We start from the raw sequence: 15,122 nt of genomic DNA on the forward strand, positions 1-15,122 counted from the left end.
TTTACTCTAATAATTTGTTTAATTGTGTAAAATAAATAAATACATATATTAGTTCCACACTTTGGCCTTAAATCAAAGTGCTTCCCTTCACAGATATCCCTTTGGGGTTGTCAGATGACGGTAGTCTCCCATGCCAACAGAAGCTACCATTCTTTGAGTGGTTTGCTTCTTAGTTGGATACCATGGGTTGACAACTCTCGCCATCAGTACCACCTGACCACTGATGAGACACATATAGTGTCGAAACACGTGTCTGGTCTTGGTACAATAACAATGGTCCTCCTCAGGACTAGACTTCCTTGTGATACGTCCCCCACAAAGGGACTTTGCTTTGTAAGTCCGGTCCCCTTTGAGGAGGGTCTTATGCTCCCAATGGGCTATCTGTGAAGGGATACTTTTTTCTCTCTCTTTTTTGCTCTGCTAAGATATTTTAACAAATCTCGGAAGAACGTCTCTGCCTACTTTCAATTGTTTCTTTTCATAATTTCTGATGTTTATATATATATATATATATATATATATATATATATATATATATATATATATATATATATATTTTATGTTTTATTTTTTTTTTAAATCCTCGTACGTGCACAAGACAAAAACTTTCATACTGGGAGAGCGAGCCAGTCTGAAGAGTACTCGGGTCCAGCGCCAGCGTTTTTTTTATAAATTAAGTAAAAGTGCAATGCACTTCTGGTTTCATATTCATAGTTTATATTTCTGGTTTGCTACCAGAATAAGAATAATCCTTGTTTTTCCCTGCTTTCTGGCAAATATTGTTTCTGGTTTAATTGCACCAAAAATACATATATTGTTTCTAGCTGATTCTGGTACTGTAGATATCAGAATTCATAATTGCTATTTCTGGTTTTATGTGTAAGCATTGCTATTTCTTATATTAGAGTTCTGTTATTGTTTCTAATTCATAACTTAAAGCATTGTTTCTAGTTGCTACCAGATTTAGCTAAACTGTTTTGGAATATTTCTGATTAAGATAAGCTAACCGAGTGGTTAATTTTAGTTACATTTCCTTCAATAAAAGATAAGTTAAAGCAACCTCTGTCTTCGGTGTCTTAATTGTATGCTCCTCTGCCTGTGCTATATATCCTTGTCCTTCCACCCGACATTCCCACATCTGGCGCTTGCGGAGCAGGGTTAGAGGAGCATAGGCACCAGTAACTTTAAAATCTTAATAATACCAGAAAGCAGTGTAAAGGTAGACAACAAGATGGCGGACCAAGCTGCCCGCGATGCTGCGCGTCTACGCTGGCAGGCTGTGCGCCCACCCAAGCTCCCCCTCTTCACCGGCGACAGCGAGGGCTGTGAGCTGGAGGACTTCGCCAGGGAAGCGCGGCGCATCATCCACCACTACGCCTTGGAGAACCTGGGAGGAGAGTCCGCCGAGTGGATGATCCAGTCCCTCGAAGGCGCCGCGCGGAGGGAGGTCACCAGTCGTCCGCCTGCTGACACCGCGACGGCGGATCTGGTGCTCGCTGCCCTGCAGGAGAGCTTTGGGGACCACCGGACCAAGTCGGCGATGCTGTCCACCTTCCACAGTCGGCGGCAGGGCAACAATGAGGGGGTCCTCAATTACGCCCAGACCCTCCATGCCCTGCAGGCGCGGCTCAACAACCTTGCAGTCGACACAGTGACAGATGAGGCACTCCGCGACAGATTCGTAGATGGGCTGCAGCCTCCAGCACTCAGGCGGGACATCCGTCGGTTCATCCGGGAGAGGGAGGATGCAGATTTCACCGCTGTCCGCGCAGAGGCTCTGCGGTGGATGAGGGAGGACGCCGACTGCGACGTCCGCTCGGAGCAGGTGACTGCTACACCAGCCCGGAGCTCAGAGGTCGACGAGCTCCGTCACCAAGTAGCTGAGCTGGTGAAGCAGACGGCCGCACTCCGGACGGAGCTGAACCAGCGCCCCGCCTATCCAGAGCCCTCCCAGAACCACCCTTCCCACTTCTCCGTCAACCACCCCTCCCACCAACTGCCCGCGTCCCGACCCCGCTGCTGGCTGTGCAGCAAGTACGGCCATCTTCAGGCTCGCTGCCCGCTGAAACGGCAGATCCTGAACGCCCAGTCCCACCCCGACTCCCATGTCCCCTCCCACCAGCAGCGACAGGGAAACTAATTGCCCCCGTTGTCCATAACCAGACAACGGGGGGCGAGGGTTTCCTGCAGGGACTTACTGGGAAGTGTCCCACGACAGAAGTAAGCCTGCAGGGAAAGACTGTTGCTGCACTTATCGACACTGGGAGCGAGGTGTCGACCATCACTGAGGAGTGGCTGACAGCTAATCTTCGCAACACGTCCATTTGCAGCTGTGACTTCCTCACCCTCAGAGCTGCGAATGGACTGGAGATTCCATACGCCGGCGTGGCCTTGGTGGAGGTCACCATCTTTGGCGACAACTTCAAGAACGTTCCATTCCTAGTGGTGAAGAATTCCCCTGACCCTGGCACCAGAAGCAAGAAGAGGGAAGTGCCTGCGCTCATTGGGATGAACATTCTTCAGCGATTGGCACCTGCCGTGGCTGCTTCATCCTTGCCGGCTAGTCTGCAGGTAGCTGTCCAGGAAGCCAGGCTCCAACAACGGCACACAGGAGGTCTGGCTAAGGTTGCTGGACCAACATTGATCCCAGCAGGCTCGGTAGCTACGGTGCGGATCACTGGTCCCCACTCTTGTCAGTCAAGGCTCAGCCAGGTTTGTGAGAGTAGCCAACCTCTCTGCTGTAGACTGCACCCTTAGACCAAGGACAGCTGTAGCGGGTTTGGAGAGGATTGAGACAGTGGAGAGCGATGAGGGATTCAAGTTTGACGTGTCGTCGCAGAACATCACTATTAGCACGCAGGAGACCACAACTTCCCCTTCACCGCCCCCAGTCCCCACTCCCAACTTTGACGGCACCAGGAGACAGAGGGAGAAACTTCAGGAACTGCTGAACAAGTTTGCGCATGGGTTTGTGCAGAGCGAGACTGACCTGGGATACGCTGACAGGGTGACCCATCGCATCCCCACCACTGACGATGCCCCTGTCGCCCAGCCATTCCGCAGCATCCCACCTTGCCACCTACAGGAGGTGAAAGATCACCTTAAGGGTTTGTTGGCTCAGAACGTGATCCAAGAGAGCTACAGCCCTTATGCAGCTCCTGTAGTGCTGGTGAGGAAGAAGGATAGCAGTCTCCGGCTCTGTGTGGACTACAGACGTCTCAACGCAAAGACAGTTCCTGATGTTTATCCGCTTCCCCGCATCCAGGAATCGCTCGACTCACTGGTCGGTGCCCAGTACTTCTCCACTCTGGATCTGGCGAGTGGGTACCACCAGATTGCCATGGAACCCCGAGACCAGCACAAGACGGCCTTCTGCACTCCGTTTGGCCTCTTTGAGTACACTAGGATGCCCATGGGTCTTATCTCCGCTCCAGCCACCTTCCAGAGACTGATGCAGGCAACCATGTCTGACTTTCAGTTCCAGTTTCTTTTGGTGTACCTGGACGACCTACTAGTGTACTCGAAGACGTTCGACGAGCACCTGCAGCACCTTGAGCGCCTCCTCCAGCGCATCACCGAGACGGGCCTTAAGCTGAAGCCAGAGAAGTGCCAGTTCCTGCGAAGAGAGGTAGTCTACTTGGGGCACACCATTTCAGCGGACGGTATTAGCTGCGAAGCCGGGAAGATTGAGGCTGTTCAGAACTGGCCACTGCCCAAGACCACCACAGACCTGCGCAGCTTCCTTGGTTTTGCCAGCTACTACCGACGCTTCATCAGTGGATTCTCCAAGCTGGCCGGACCACTGCACGACCTCGTGACAGAAGGCAGCAAAGGAAGCAAGAAGAAGAAGGCAGCCATCCACCACCTGTGGACAGAACGACACCAGACAGCCTTTGAGTCCCTGAAGTCGGCCCTGACAACGGCCCCCGTCTTGGGCTACGCCGACTATGAGAAGCCGTTCATCCTGGAAACCGATGCCAGTCATGATGGACTCAGTGCTATCCTCTCCCAAGTCCAAGATGGGAAGCAACGCGTCATTGCCTACGCCAGCAGGAGACTCAAGCCCACTGAGAAGAACTGTGCTAACTACAGCAGCTTCAAGCTGGAGCTGCTTGCTCTTAAGTGGGCCGCATGCGACAAGTTCCGCCACTACCTTCTTGGCGCTGAGTTTGAGGTCATAACTGACAACAACCCCCTCACCTACCTGAAGACGGCAAAACTTGGGGCGCTGGAGCAACGCTGGGCCTCTCAACTGGCCCAGTTCAACTTCACATTGCGCTACCGCCCCGGGAAGATTAACCCTGCTGATGCCCTGTCCCGCCTACCCCCTGATTCCCTCCCTGACCAGTCCTCTACCCCTGTCCCCCCAGAGTTGGCCACAGAGCAAGAGATGTGGTGCGAGAGGGCTGCTCTCGATCCAGTGCCAGAGGTGCATGGACAGCCATCACTGCCCCTTGATGTCAGCTTCAAGGCAGCAGAGCCAACCACGGACACCCTTCCCCATCACTCCCCCGAGGACCTCAGGCGATTGCAGGACGAGGACGCCACCATCGGCCCAGTCCTCAGGTCTTGGCCTGAGAGACCCCATGATGTCAGAGACTCCCCGCTGCGGACGCTCCTTCAGCAACACAACAAGCTGTTTATGGAGAAAGGGGTCCTCTACCGTCGAGTGGCAGACTCCAAAGGCGGCCACTTCGAGCAGCTGGTGCTGCCTAGCTCCCTGCGACCAGACGTTCTGGTCGCCCTGCATGACAACATGGGCCACCAAGGCTACGACCGGACCATGGAACTCCTCAGACAGCGCGTCTACTGGCCCGGGATGTTCAGCGATGTCAAGGGCTACGTCACAAACTGCCAACGCTGCGTCCTAGGCCGGAAGCCCCTTCTCCACACCACGTCCGGCCACCTCCTCGCCAGTCGCCCCCTTGAAGTGGTGGCGATGGACTTCACCAAGCTGGAGACTGCCACAGACGGCAGAGAGAACGTCCTAGTGATCACGGACGTGTTCACCAAATTCTCCCTCGCGGTTCCAACACGCAACCAAGAGGCAGGAACCGTTGCTAAGGTACTGGTCCAGGAATGGTTTCAGCGATATGGTGTTCCAGAGAGGCTCCACAGTGACCAAGGCAGAGACTTCGAGGGCAAGGTAGTCCAGGCCCTCTGTGAGCTGTATGGCATCAACAAGTCCAGGACAACACCATATCACCCGCGAGGAAACGGACAGTGTGAGCGCTTCAACAGAACTCTTCACGACCTTCTGCGCACACTGTCTGTTGAAAAGAAGGGACGATGGCCAATACACCTGCCTGAGCTGCTCCAGGCCTACAACTCGACGCCGCACGCCTCCACTGGTTTCTCCCCCCACTTCCTCCTCTTTGGGCAGGAACCCCGTCTGCCCATCGACCATCTCCTTGGCCGTGCTGGAGAAGCAACTGCTGGTGCCACTGACTGGGTTCGGCAGCACCGCTTGCGACTCCAGGAAGCCCATGCACGCGCCAAGCAGCACTTGCAAAAGTCAGCTGAAGAGAGGCGCCAGCAGACAGACAAGAAAGCAGCAGATCACCCCCTCCATGTAGGTGACTACACCTACATCAAGAACCGGACCCTGGGCAGGAGCAAGATCCAGGACCAGTGGCGGTCTGAGCTGTATGTGGTAACAGCTCGACCCTACCCAGGCTCCCAGGTGTATGTCGTACGTCCTGTCGCTGGGGGTGGTGAGAAGACCCTCAGCCGAGACGACATCATGCCTGCTGCTGTCCCCATCGCACCCCCCGCGACACCTCTTTCCCACCTGCCCCTGTCCCAGCTACCCCAACATTCCCTGACCGGGGCACTGTCTGCCTGGCACGCCCAGTCTTTCCCCCACCCCTCCAGCCTCCTCCGGTGCAGCCAGCAGCCCCTGCACCAGTTCCTCAGCCCCAGGCACCTCCAGTCCCAGCCCCAGCGCTTCGTGTTCCAGAGGTAGCACGTGTCCCAGACCAGCCTCTGGCTAGAGACCCAGAACCTCTGGTCCCTCCTCCAGCTGCTGTGCCTGTACGCCGCTCACAGCGTATACGGCAGAGATTGTCCTCATTCTAAGCAATCATGGGATTCACTTGATTTCATTTATTTTGAACAGTCGGACTTGTGTAAGTGTGCCGCTGTCATAACCCCGCCATGAGCCTATTGTGAACAGTCAGGAAAACAATGTGCTGCTGTCATGTGGGCCATGTGCCATTCGTGAGACAGAGACTCGCCATATTAGTCTGAACAGTCGGACTTGTGTAAGTGTGCCGCTGTCATAACCCTGCCATGAGCCTATTGTGAACAGTCAGGAAAACAATGTGCTGCTGTCATGTGGGCCATGTGCCATTCGTGAGACAGAGACTCGCCATATTAATTTGAACAGTCGGACTTGTGTAGATATTAAGTGTGCCGCTGTCATAACCCCGCCATGAGCCTATTGTGAACAGTCAGGAAAACAATGTGCTGCTGTCATGTGGGCCATGTGCCATTCGTGAGACAGAGACTCGCCACCTAGATTAGCCTTAACATCTGTGAGACAGACTCACAACAACATTTTCTCTCATTTACTGTGAGACAAGGACTCGCTAATTCCTGGATCATCAGTGAGATAAAAGACTCACACACATTGATACTGATTCACTTCAACCTATCACTTTGTTTAGTTTGTGAAATTCATATTTTGCATTGTCTTAAAATGTTTTATGGTTTTGCATTTTACTTTTGCTTCGGTTCCCTCTTTGAGCACTTAGTATTAACATCTGTGTTTGTTTGTATGTACCAGGTTGTTGCTGTCACACCAGGGTGCTGGTGGTTTCAGGCCGTTATGTTCTCCGGCGTTGTTAAGGATATTTCAGGATTAGCAGTGGTCAGCGGCATCCATGATCCTGACGACAAGCTTTATGGTGTTTCAGGTTCTCTTGGCTTAATAGCGGGTTCCTGACTGCCTTTTCTGCAATGCATCTTGTTGTCTTGTGTCATATCCCTGAGTTGGGCGTGCCTTCACTAATATGTTGGCAAGGGAGGTTTTGTTTTCTGTATTGTTGTTTGAGTTATTTGATGTCACCTTGGATGATCTGTTTAAGTCAGCTCCAGGTTGTATCTTAGGCTCCAGTTCTACTTGCTCCCTGCGAGGGCGCAGGTTGGTATAGAGCTGGGGGGGATGTAGCCAAGTGGCGTGCCCCGTCTCTCTGTGTGTGATTATCTCCTGCCCGACCCAGTTGCCTCCCCTGTCTATAGCTATTCCCTGTGTGTGTGTGCTAGTCACATTGGGTTTACATTTAAATAATGCCCTTTGTGCTAAGAAATCCCTAACTTGAAATGATGAGAAGCAGCAGCGTAACCTCTAACCATCAGTGCCTAAGGAGTGACTAAATAATACCTGGTTGTCTTTGTGCATTGTACTTTATTGTGTGTTTACTATCGTAGGGTAGACCCCGACCGGATGCATTTCTAATCTCTTATCTCAGATTTAGGTGGTCGTTATGTAATGTGTCGCCAGGCTGTCTGGGTATCGTTGGACGGCGGTTTGTCAAGTGGGTGTCATTTCTTTTGACAGGGTACAATCATTGAATATGCCAGGAGGTTTTAGTCTCTTACCCCCCCTCTCCCCCTTCTTTGTAACTGGTTGTAATCTAATGAGCCTTATCCGGTGTGCGTAATATTTCCGGTGCTTGACACCGACCCGGCTTCATGCCTCGGTAACGATCCCTTTCATTGGGCAGGCAATCTTAAGACGACGCCCCCCGTTGTCTGACACCTAGGTATTCTTCCTATTGACTACCGGAAGTGACCAGCCTTTAAAAAGGGAGAGCATTAGGCTATATCAGCAGACGCGTTTTAGTGAGACCGATCATCGAGTGGGCTGTGTGCTGCTCATATGTTGTTGTCGTGAAAGTGTCGGACCTCTGCCCAAATTTATCGCGACTTGTGAATTCGTGCCCTTGTGTTTCGCGACTAGCGTCAGCAGCAGTTTTGTGTTTAGGTTCCAAGTGTGCTCACTGAGGAGAATCTGTAAGTAACTAAATGCTTTATTCATTCCTTATGCTGTATTCATTCCTTATGCTGTATTCTTTCCTTATGCTCTATTCTTATGTTTCATTTGATGCTATGATGTTTGCATATATGTACATTTTGACGCTGATTTGGTCCCGGGCGATGTCCGACCGGTCTCGCGTCAGAGTTGATGACGCCATTTTGATCTATCGGAGAGATGTGTTTTCTAGATCAGTTTCTAATTACTTTTATGATTTGACGCTGAAATTGAGCGTTAATAACTTCTAATATTTGATGACCAGTTATTCTAAAGCTGTTTTAGAGTCTTGTAAATTAAAGACTCGTAAGAATCAAGTAAGGCAGACTCGTTCTCATACGTTTCGTTTTCGCTGGGAGAAAGCCTGTCTCGCAATATTTTATGTCGAGAAGACCCATGTGTATCGTTGCGATCTTTTTCCCATTTTCATCACATATTATTTCTGGAGATCAGTAAAGTCTGAGTAGTAGTCGGTTAAAAGCCCAAAGTTAAGCCCCCAGTGCCATTGGCCCGTAAAGCTACCTATTTACGATTTAGGCGCAGAAACCCCTACAATTGATGAACGGGAAATATGGTTGACACATATATTTTGGGTAGTGAACTCGATGGAAAGCCTATCTCACCATATTTTAAGTCGAGTAGACCTATGTTAGATCTCCTTTGTACAAGGACAGTTTTAATAACGATGAAGTCCGGTAAGGTAAGTCGAACCTTTCTCAGATCTCGGTTTTCGATGAGAAGGGAGTTGAATACTTTGCTGGACGGAATTCCGCTTCGTAGCCAGTTTGTTGAGGAACAAAGAAGTTCTCAGTTTTCGCTTCGCTGAGGATCGCTCTTTGTTTCCAGTACTGTAACTGTAACTTTGTAGGCGAAGTGTACAACAAAATGACATGCTTTATGAAGTTTTGTGATGCGTTACGTTTCATGTGTTTGATCATGTTGCTGCATTTCAAGCCGTATGTCGTTGACGGTTAATTGGCTGATGTAAGATTGTAGTGTCCGCCATTTTGACCGGCGTCCCCCGTGTAATGATGTCAGAGCGCCCCCATTCCCCTAGGTCCGCCCCTGATACACATTACATGGCTTACCTTCCCTGTCTTTTGTCTGGCTTTGTGTGAGCCAGTCATGTTATGTATTCTGTCCTGTGTCACTCTACTGGTTCTACTCTGTTTGTCACATGCATTTTCATACTCTGATATTTTGCTAGTCTTCATTTGTATTACCCTTTTACCTGTACATAATCTTATGAGTTTTGATTATCATTCCTTTGATGAATTCAGGCATGAGAATGATAGAGATCTTCTGAGTTAAGATCTCAGACAATAGGAAGATATTGTCTACAGGATGCACAATTTTGACTGTTAATTCTCATGTTGCACTTTAAAGGCGCTTGCCTACAGAAGAACTTTGCGACTGATAAAAACCTAACATTTTGTGCAGTTGCATAGGTGCATAGCAGACTTTTAATCTAAAGCGATATGATTTAGTCGCGTTTCCCTGTAAAGTAATAGACTGTTGTTTAACGCTTCATTTTGAAGCATGGAAGCTTGCGCTTACCCCATGCCTGAGTTATCTTTCTTATTCTTGTCGTTATTATTCAACTCGATGAAGATTTGTCTTCATGGCGATGAATAATAACGACAAGAATAACGGGGGGGGTGTCGTCTTAAGATTGCCTGCCCAATGAAAGGGATCGTTACCGAGGCATGAAGCCGGGTCGGTGTCAAGCACCGGAAATATTACGCACACCGGATAAGGCTCATTAGATTACAACCAGTTACAAAGAAGGGGGAGAGGGGGGGTAAGAGACTAAAACCTCCAAGCTACCTGGCATCTTCAATGATTGTACCCTGTCAAAAGAAATGACACCCACTTGACAAACCGCCGTCCAACGATACCCAGACAGTCTGGCGACACATTACATAACGACCACCTAAATCTGAGATAAGAGATTAGAAATGCATCCGGTCGGGGTCTACCCTACGATAGTAAACACACAATAAAGTACAATGCACAAAGACAACCAGGTATTATTTAGTCACTCCTTAGGCACTGATGGTTAGAGGTTACGCTGCTGCTTCTCATCATTTCAAGTTAGGGATTTCTTAGCACAAAGGGCATTATTTAAATGTAAACCCAATGTGACTAGCACACACACACAGGGAATAGCTATAAACAGGGGAGGCAACTGAGTCGGGCAGGAGATAATCACACACAGAGAGACGGGGCACGCCACTTGGCTACATCTGTAAAGAGCGCAACATGAAAACAGAGTATAAACTGTAAACAAATAAAGTTTTGGACACAGTGAGACAAGCAAAGGCAGAATATTTTAATAAACTGATTTCCGAGAAGAAAAAAAGGATACAGCTACAATCTGGCGAGCAGTGAATGAAATTCTTGATAAATCTAGGAAGGGATCAACCAATTCTCATTCACAAATATCTCCAAATGATTTTAACAAACACTTCATTTCGCTAGCAGACAACCTAAAATCTTGTCTCAATCAGAATGATTCCCTTGATACGGATGATTGTTTTGAAAAATTAAAAACATTCTGTGGACAAAAGTTGACTCAAACTGACACGTTTTCTATTCCTCCAATCTCAGTGCACGAGGTAGGAAAACTGGTAGAACAAATGGCGAATAAGAAGTCAATGGGTCCAGACAAGATTCCAGTCAAGTTGCTAAAACTTGCTTTACCTTACATTGTCGATTCCCTAACTTATGTTTATAACCTAAGCATACAACAAAACGTGTTCCCTTCTATTTTAAAGTGTGCAAAGGTATTACCACTTCCCAAAAAATAAGGATCTTACAGACCCAAACAACTTTAGACCTATTTCCCTCTTACCTGTTTTATCTAAACCCTTAGAAAAGCACATACAAAAACAGTTACTGGCATATATGGAACAAATGAATCTGTTTTATCCTTTTCAGTCTGGATTCCGCTCTAAGCATTCCTGCCACACCCCCTTAAAGGCCCGGCAGGCATATATAAGGCGCCTGACCTTCTGCGTTGGCAAATCATTTCAAACCTCTTGCAGGCAACGGACAAATACTGCTCCTACATTTTCTTTGATATCTCGGTTAAGTATGAGTTACGGTGTCAGATTTTTTGTTCACACAGCTAGTTTTCACACATTTACCGCCCTATCCACTTAGATAAGGTTAATTCTCCATAATAAAGAAGATATTTGTAAACAAACATTTCAATGGGGATCTTGTTCAAAGAAAAGGGCGGAGTCAACACTCTCCGACGTCACAGATTTACACCATGCGTTCAAAAAATAGCAAAACACGTGGCATGCGGCAATTTGGTTCCAGAACATGCTGTCTCAGGTGCATGTGTATTTGTTACATCGGATATGAAGAAAGAAAATGCAACTAACCTTTACCACCAGTTGTGGCCTTGATAGGGTATTCCTGTGGGGTTGGGATAGAGCTCTCTCACTAATTTGAGCACACAGTCGGGCATCATTTCTCGGTTAATGTTTACCCGTGTTGGATTGTCTTGATGTAAGGAAGACGTCTTTTTCGCCAAGTACAATGCACAATTCCAAGCACCGCGTCGGTCTAGCATGGACCAATACTTCTTGTAGAGTACTTTTCTAACGCCGGAATTCCTGCGGTGTGGCAATTGGCCTGTACCTAGCCACCTCTGGCGATGATTTGTCACACAAGGGCTGCAAAAACAAAAGGCACACTGGCCTACCCCAGAAGAGAGCCCTGTACTAGGACCCGTGTCTCCGCTTTCACCATCGCCTCCAGGATCAGATAACCACGTCTGCACCCTAACGGTACTACACACATGAGAGACAGCCTCTGTATCGAGGTCACACGATGATGGCCCAGCACCTCTTGGTACACAAGTCGAATCTTTTATTACACACCTTCGAGTTTCAAATGGCCACTGATTCTCAGTAAATAGTCTCCTTATTGCGTTTTCTTGGTCACTGTTAATGTTTAGAAGTGTTAAATCAAATTTCGCCATTTATTTCCACAGACAGAAAGAGATGTCAGTGCAATACAGCTTACAGACCGCAGCCTGGCCCTTACTAAGTTACTATCACCATCGGATGTTGGAATGTGAAACACTCAGGTTTTCCCGCCTTCATCTGTCGACAACACTGATTGTGTTAGAGGCTCTCGCTGGGTGGAATAACAGACCGTGTTCCAAAGTATGCGTATACACAACGCAGATTATCACCGCTAACTATAATTACTGTCCCTGAAAGTGCCTCACAGGATGGGCAAGTTTACTTTCAAAACAGAAAGGGGTAATCTAAACTCGGTTTGTTCTGAGTGGACATGGGAAACAAAGGGACTCGGATCTTGGGTCGCCCCTGGCAACACAAATGGAAGAATCCAGGATATGCAAATGGTCTTCTGCAGTTTATTCCAAGGTGGTAGGGGGTTGAAAGGGGGAACGAACGGGAGGGGGGAGGGCGGAGGGGACAGTGGTCGGTGGAGCTACTATACTAAGACTGCAGCAATGGACTGGTGCTGTGAAATCATCACCCACACATTTTGGAGGTACCCTCCCCCCTCACCATTCGGTTCACAAGCCTGTTTTTGTCCTTGGTCAGTTTGAAAATGATTGGTTTGTTCAAGTATTCCGCCAAAAAAATGCGCCAAGATTTCCCTCCTCATTTTAGTGGTGTTTGACGCTTGCCCCACTCACTTAGTCAGAGTCTGATGCAAAAATTGACTCGAGAATTCTGTTCATTGACGTTGTGACGTACTAAACTTGTTTATTGTTCGCGGTTTTGGCTGATTCTGTGTTGTTTTTCTGCAATATCAGCGAAAGTACCATCATAGCGGTGACTGAGTTACAGCAACCAAGACTAAGTTTCATTTTGTCCGTTTGACTAGCCTGACATCTACAGCCTTGACATTGTTATTCTGTTTCTCTCTGTGTGACTGATTTCTTTGACACAAAGGTTCTCTGTGTGAAAGTTCAATTGTATTGTAAATATAAACAAAATACGCAATCAATATGCAAGATATCACAAATGTTCAGAAACGAAAATATGTGAAAAACTCTGAAGAAGCTGTTAAAAGAAGAAATGCTGCTCGCACAGACAGAAAGCCAGATGGTAAAATTCAGTTTAGCGGTGAGAGAGAGGAAATTGATCTTATTTACGCCCAAGTTCAAAAGGTTAAAACATTTTTGGGAGAAGGAAATCCAAACAAAGAGCTTGTGGACACTATCTTGTGCTTTTTTTTATTGACAAAAACATTGAAGCTGATTTATTAGAGCGCCCTGATGCCCCCGCGTCCCCAGTGCACTTTGGCCTGTTCGTGTTTACATCGCGTGCCACGCGTTGTGCTATTTTTGCTAAGCCCCGCCCCTTTTTCTGTTGCATTATGGGAGAGGCCGGATTGGCCGTGACGTGTTTAAGCTCTTTATGCGAGACTTGGATGTCAGCAATAAACAAAGCAGAAATAACGGGAGCGCTGTTTCTGGACTTTAAAGGACCCCAACAGGCTTTTTATGTGTGTCAAAAACGCGTTCATTTGCGTTTTGGCGTGACTTAGGTTAACCAGACATATGCATGCCGTAGGAAATTGTTTTCTCACCATCCCTCACAGGGTTTAGTTTATTTCGGAATCGTTTTGGCCATAATCCGACGAATTTCGTGGCTGAAGCGAAGCGTTTTTGCGTTCCGATCTGGCGGCCATTGTATCGGGAACGTCCGCGAGTGTACGGAGGTGGTGAATTCTGGGTAAAAACTCCGATGACGTCACAACCATTATACTTGTCCCGTCTAACTATCGCACCCTATTGCTACGCTGAAAACACAATAGCTGTTAATAATTTACCTTTATTTTCGCGGACAGTTTTTTTTTATTTTCGCTGAAACGTAAACTCCTTTTCGCGGAAATACGCGATTTTGCGGACAATTCCCATGCCTGACACACGTGCACACGCCAAATCACACACAAAAACACACACACACACACATACACACACACATACACTCACCCAGACATGCACACAAACACACACACACACACACATAGACACACACACACACTGTCACACACACACACACACACACACAAACACACACGAGCGCGCGCGTACACACTCACGCACGCACACACACACACACACACACACACACACACACACACACACACCGCGCGCGAGAGAAAAAACGCAGAGAGGGGATGACGTCTTGGTGCATTGACCTCAAAGCCTTTCGACGTCCTCTTCTTACGCGAACTTAATCCATGTATGCCTCTCGTATGTTTGTGTGTACTCTTTGTAATTGGTAAGTCTGTTCTGAGTGAATGTCTGCGGATCTTGTCAGAATGGCAACAGACAAACACGTTATTGAACAAACGACTATAAAAACAAAGACAATTACAAAACCAACAAACATGTAAGCATTGATGAAGGAAACAACGTGAAAACCAAACGTATTTTTCAGATTTAATTCATCAGACAAGAAAAAAGGTTACAATACAATGCATGGGTTCTTTTCAGAAAATATTTTGTTGACGGCTCTTCGGTTCCAGAATCATCACGCAGAATGAAGGGGTTAGTGTGAGACACTTGCAAGGTACAGTTGCGAACATTCATAGGGGAAAGGAGGACAAGTCGACCCCTCTAACGAATGCAGCTTATAGTTCTCGTCTTTTTAAAACAAATATTGTTTTTGTTGTAAAACCTGGTGTGTTCTCTTTCGTGTAAGCGTTGTGTGGAATATGAACGATCCAACTGGCACGGTTTTTAAATAAAATATAAAAGAAAAAAATCCTGAAGCATGGACGACTTGCCCTCCATGGAGGGCAACTCGTCCATGGGGGGCGGGTAATTCGTCCAGGTGGAAAAGGTTGTTCATATTACCCAATAGCATCACCTCGACATATGAAATTGACTGAAGTAACTTTTCTGTGTCAGTTTTGTTAATCGGAAGTGAGAATGACGTCATAATGAGTCGGCCTACGTCAGAAGTCGATCGACGTCTTGGCTATGCAGGGAGGGTGAGTATTTGAAGGGATAGATGTTCAAACATCTATACTTATTAGTTGCTCTGGTTCAAAGCGAAGCAAATGGGAAAATATATTTACAAAT

The 15,122-nt window shown here is 47.7% G+C and overlaps 1 protein-coding gene across 1 annotated transcript; it reads left to right on the top strand.

The window, feature by feature from the left end:
* Positions 1–1,055: 1,055 nt before the first annotated feature.
* LOC138954342 (uncharacterized) lies at positions 1,056–2,674 on the top strand. Its single transcript, XM_070326210.1, has one exon. It carries the CDS (start codon positions 1,232–1,234, stop codon positions 2,138–2,140), a length of 909 nt encoding a protein of 302 aa, XP_070182311.1. The 5' UTR covers positions 1,056–1,231; the 3' UTR covers positions 2,141–2,674.
* The last annotated feature ends 12,448 nt before the right edge of the window (positions 2,675–15,122 follow it).

The sequence above is a fragment of the Littorina saxatilis genome, unplaced genomic scaffold (assembly GCF_037325665.1).
Source record: "Littorina saxatilis isolate snail1 unplaced genomic scaffold, US_GU_Lsax_2.0 scaffold_542, whole genome shotgun sequence".
Classification (NCBI taxonomy): Eukaryota; Metazoa; Mollusca; class Gastropoda; order Littorinimorpha; family Littorinidae; genus Littorina; species Littorina saxatilis.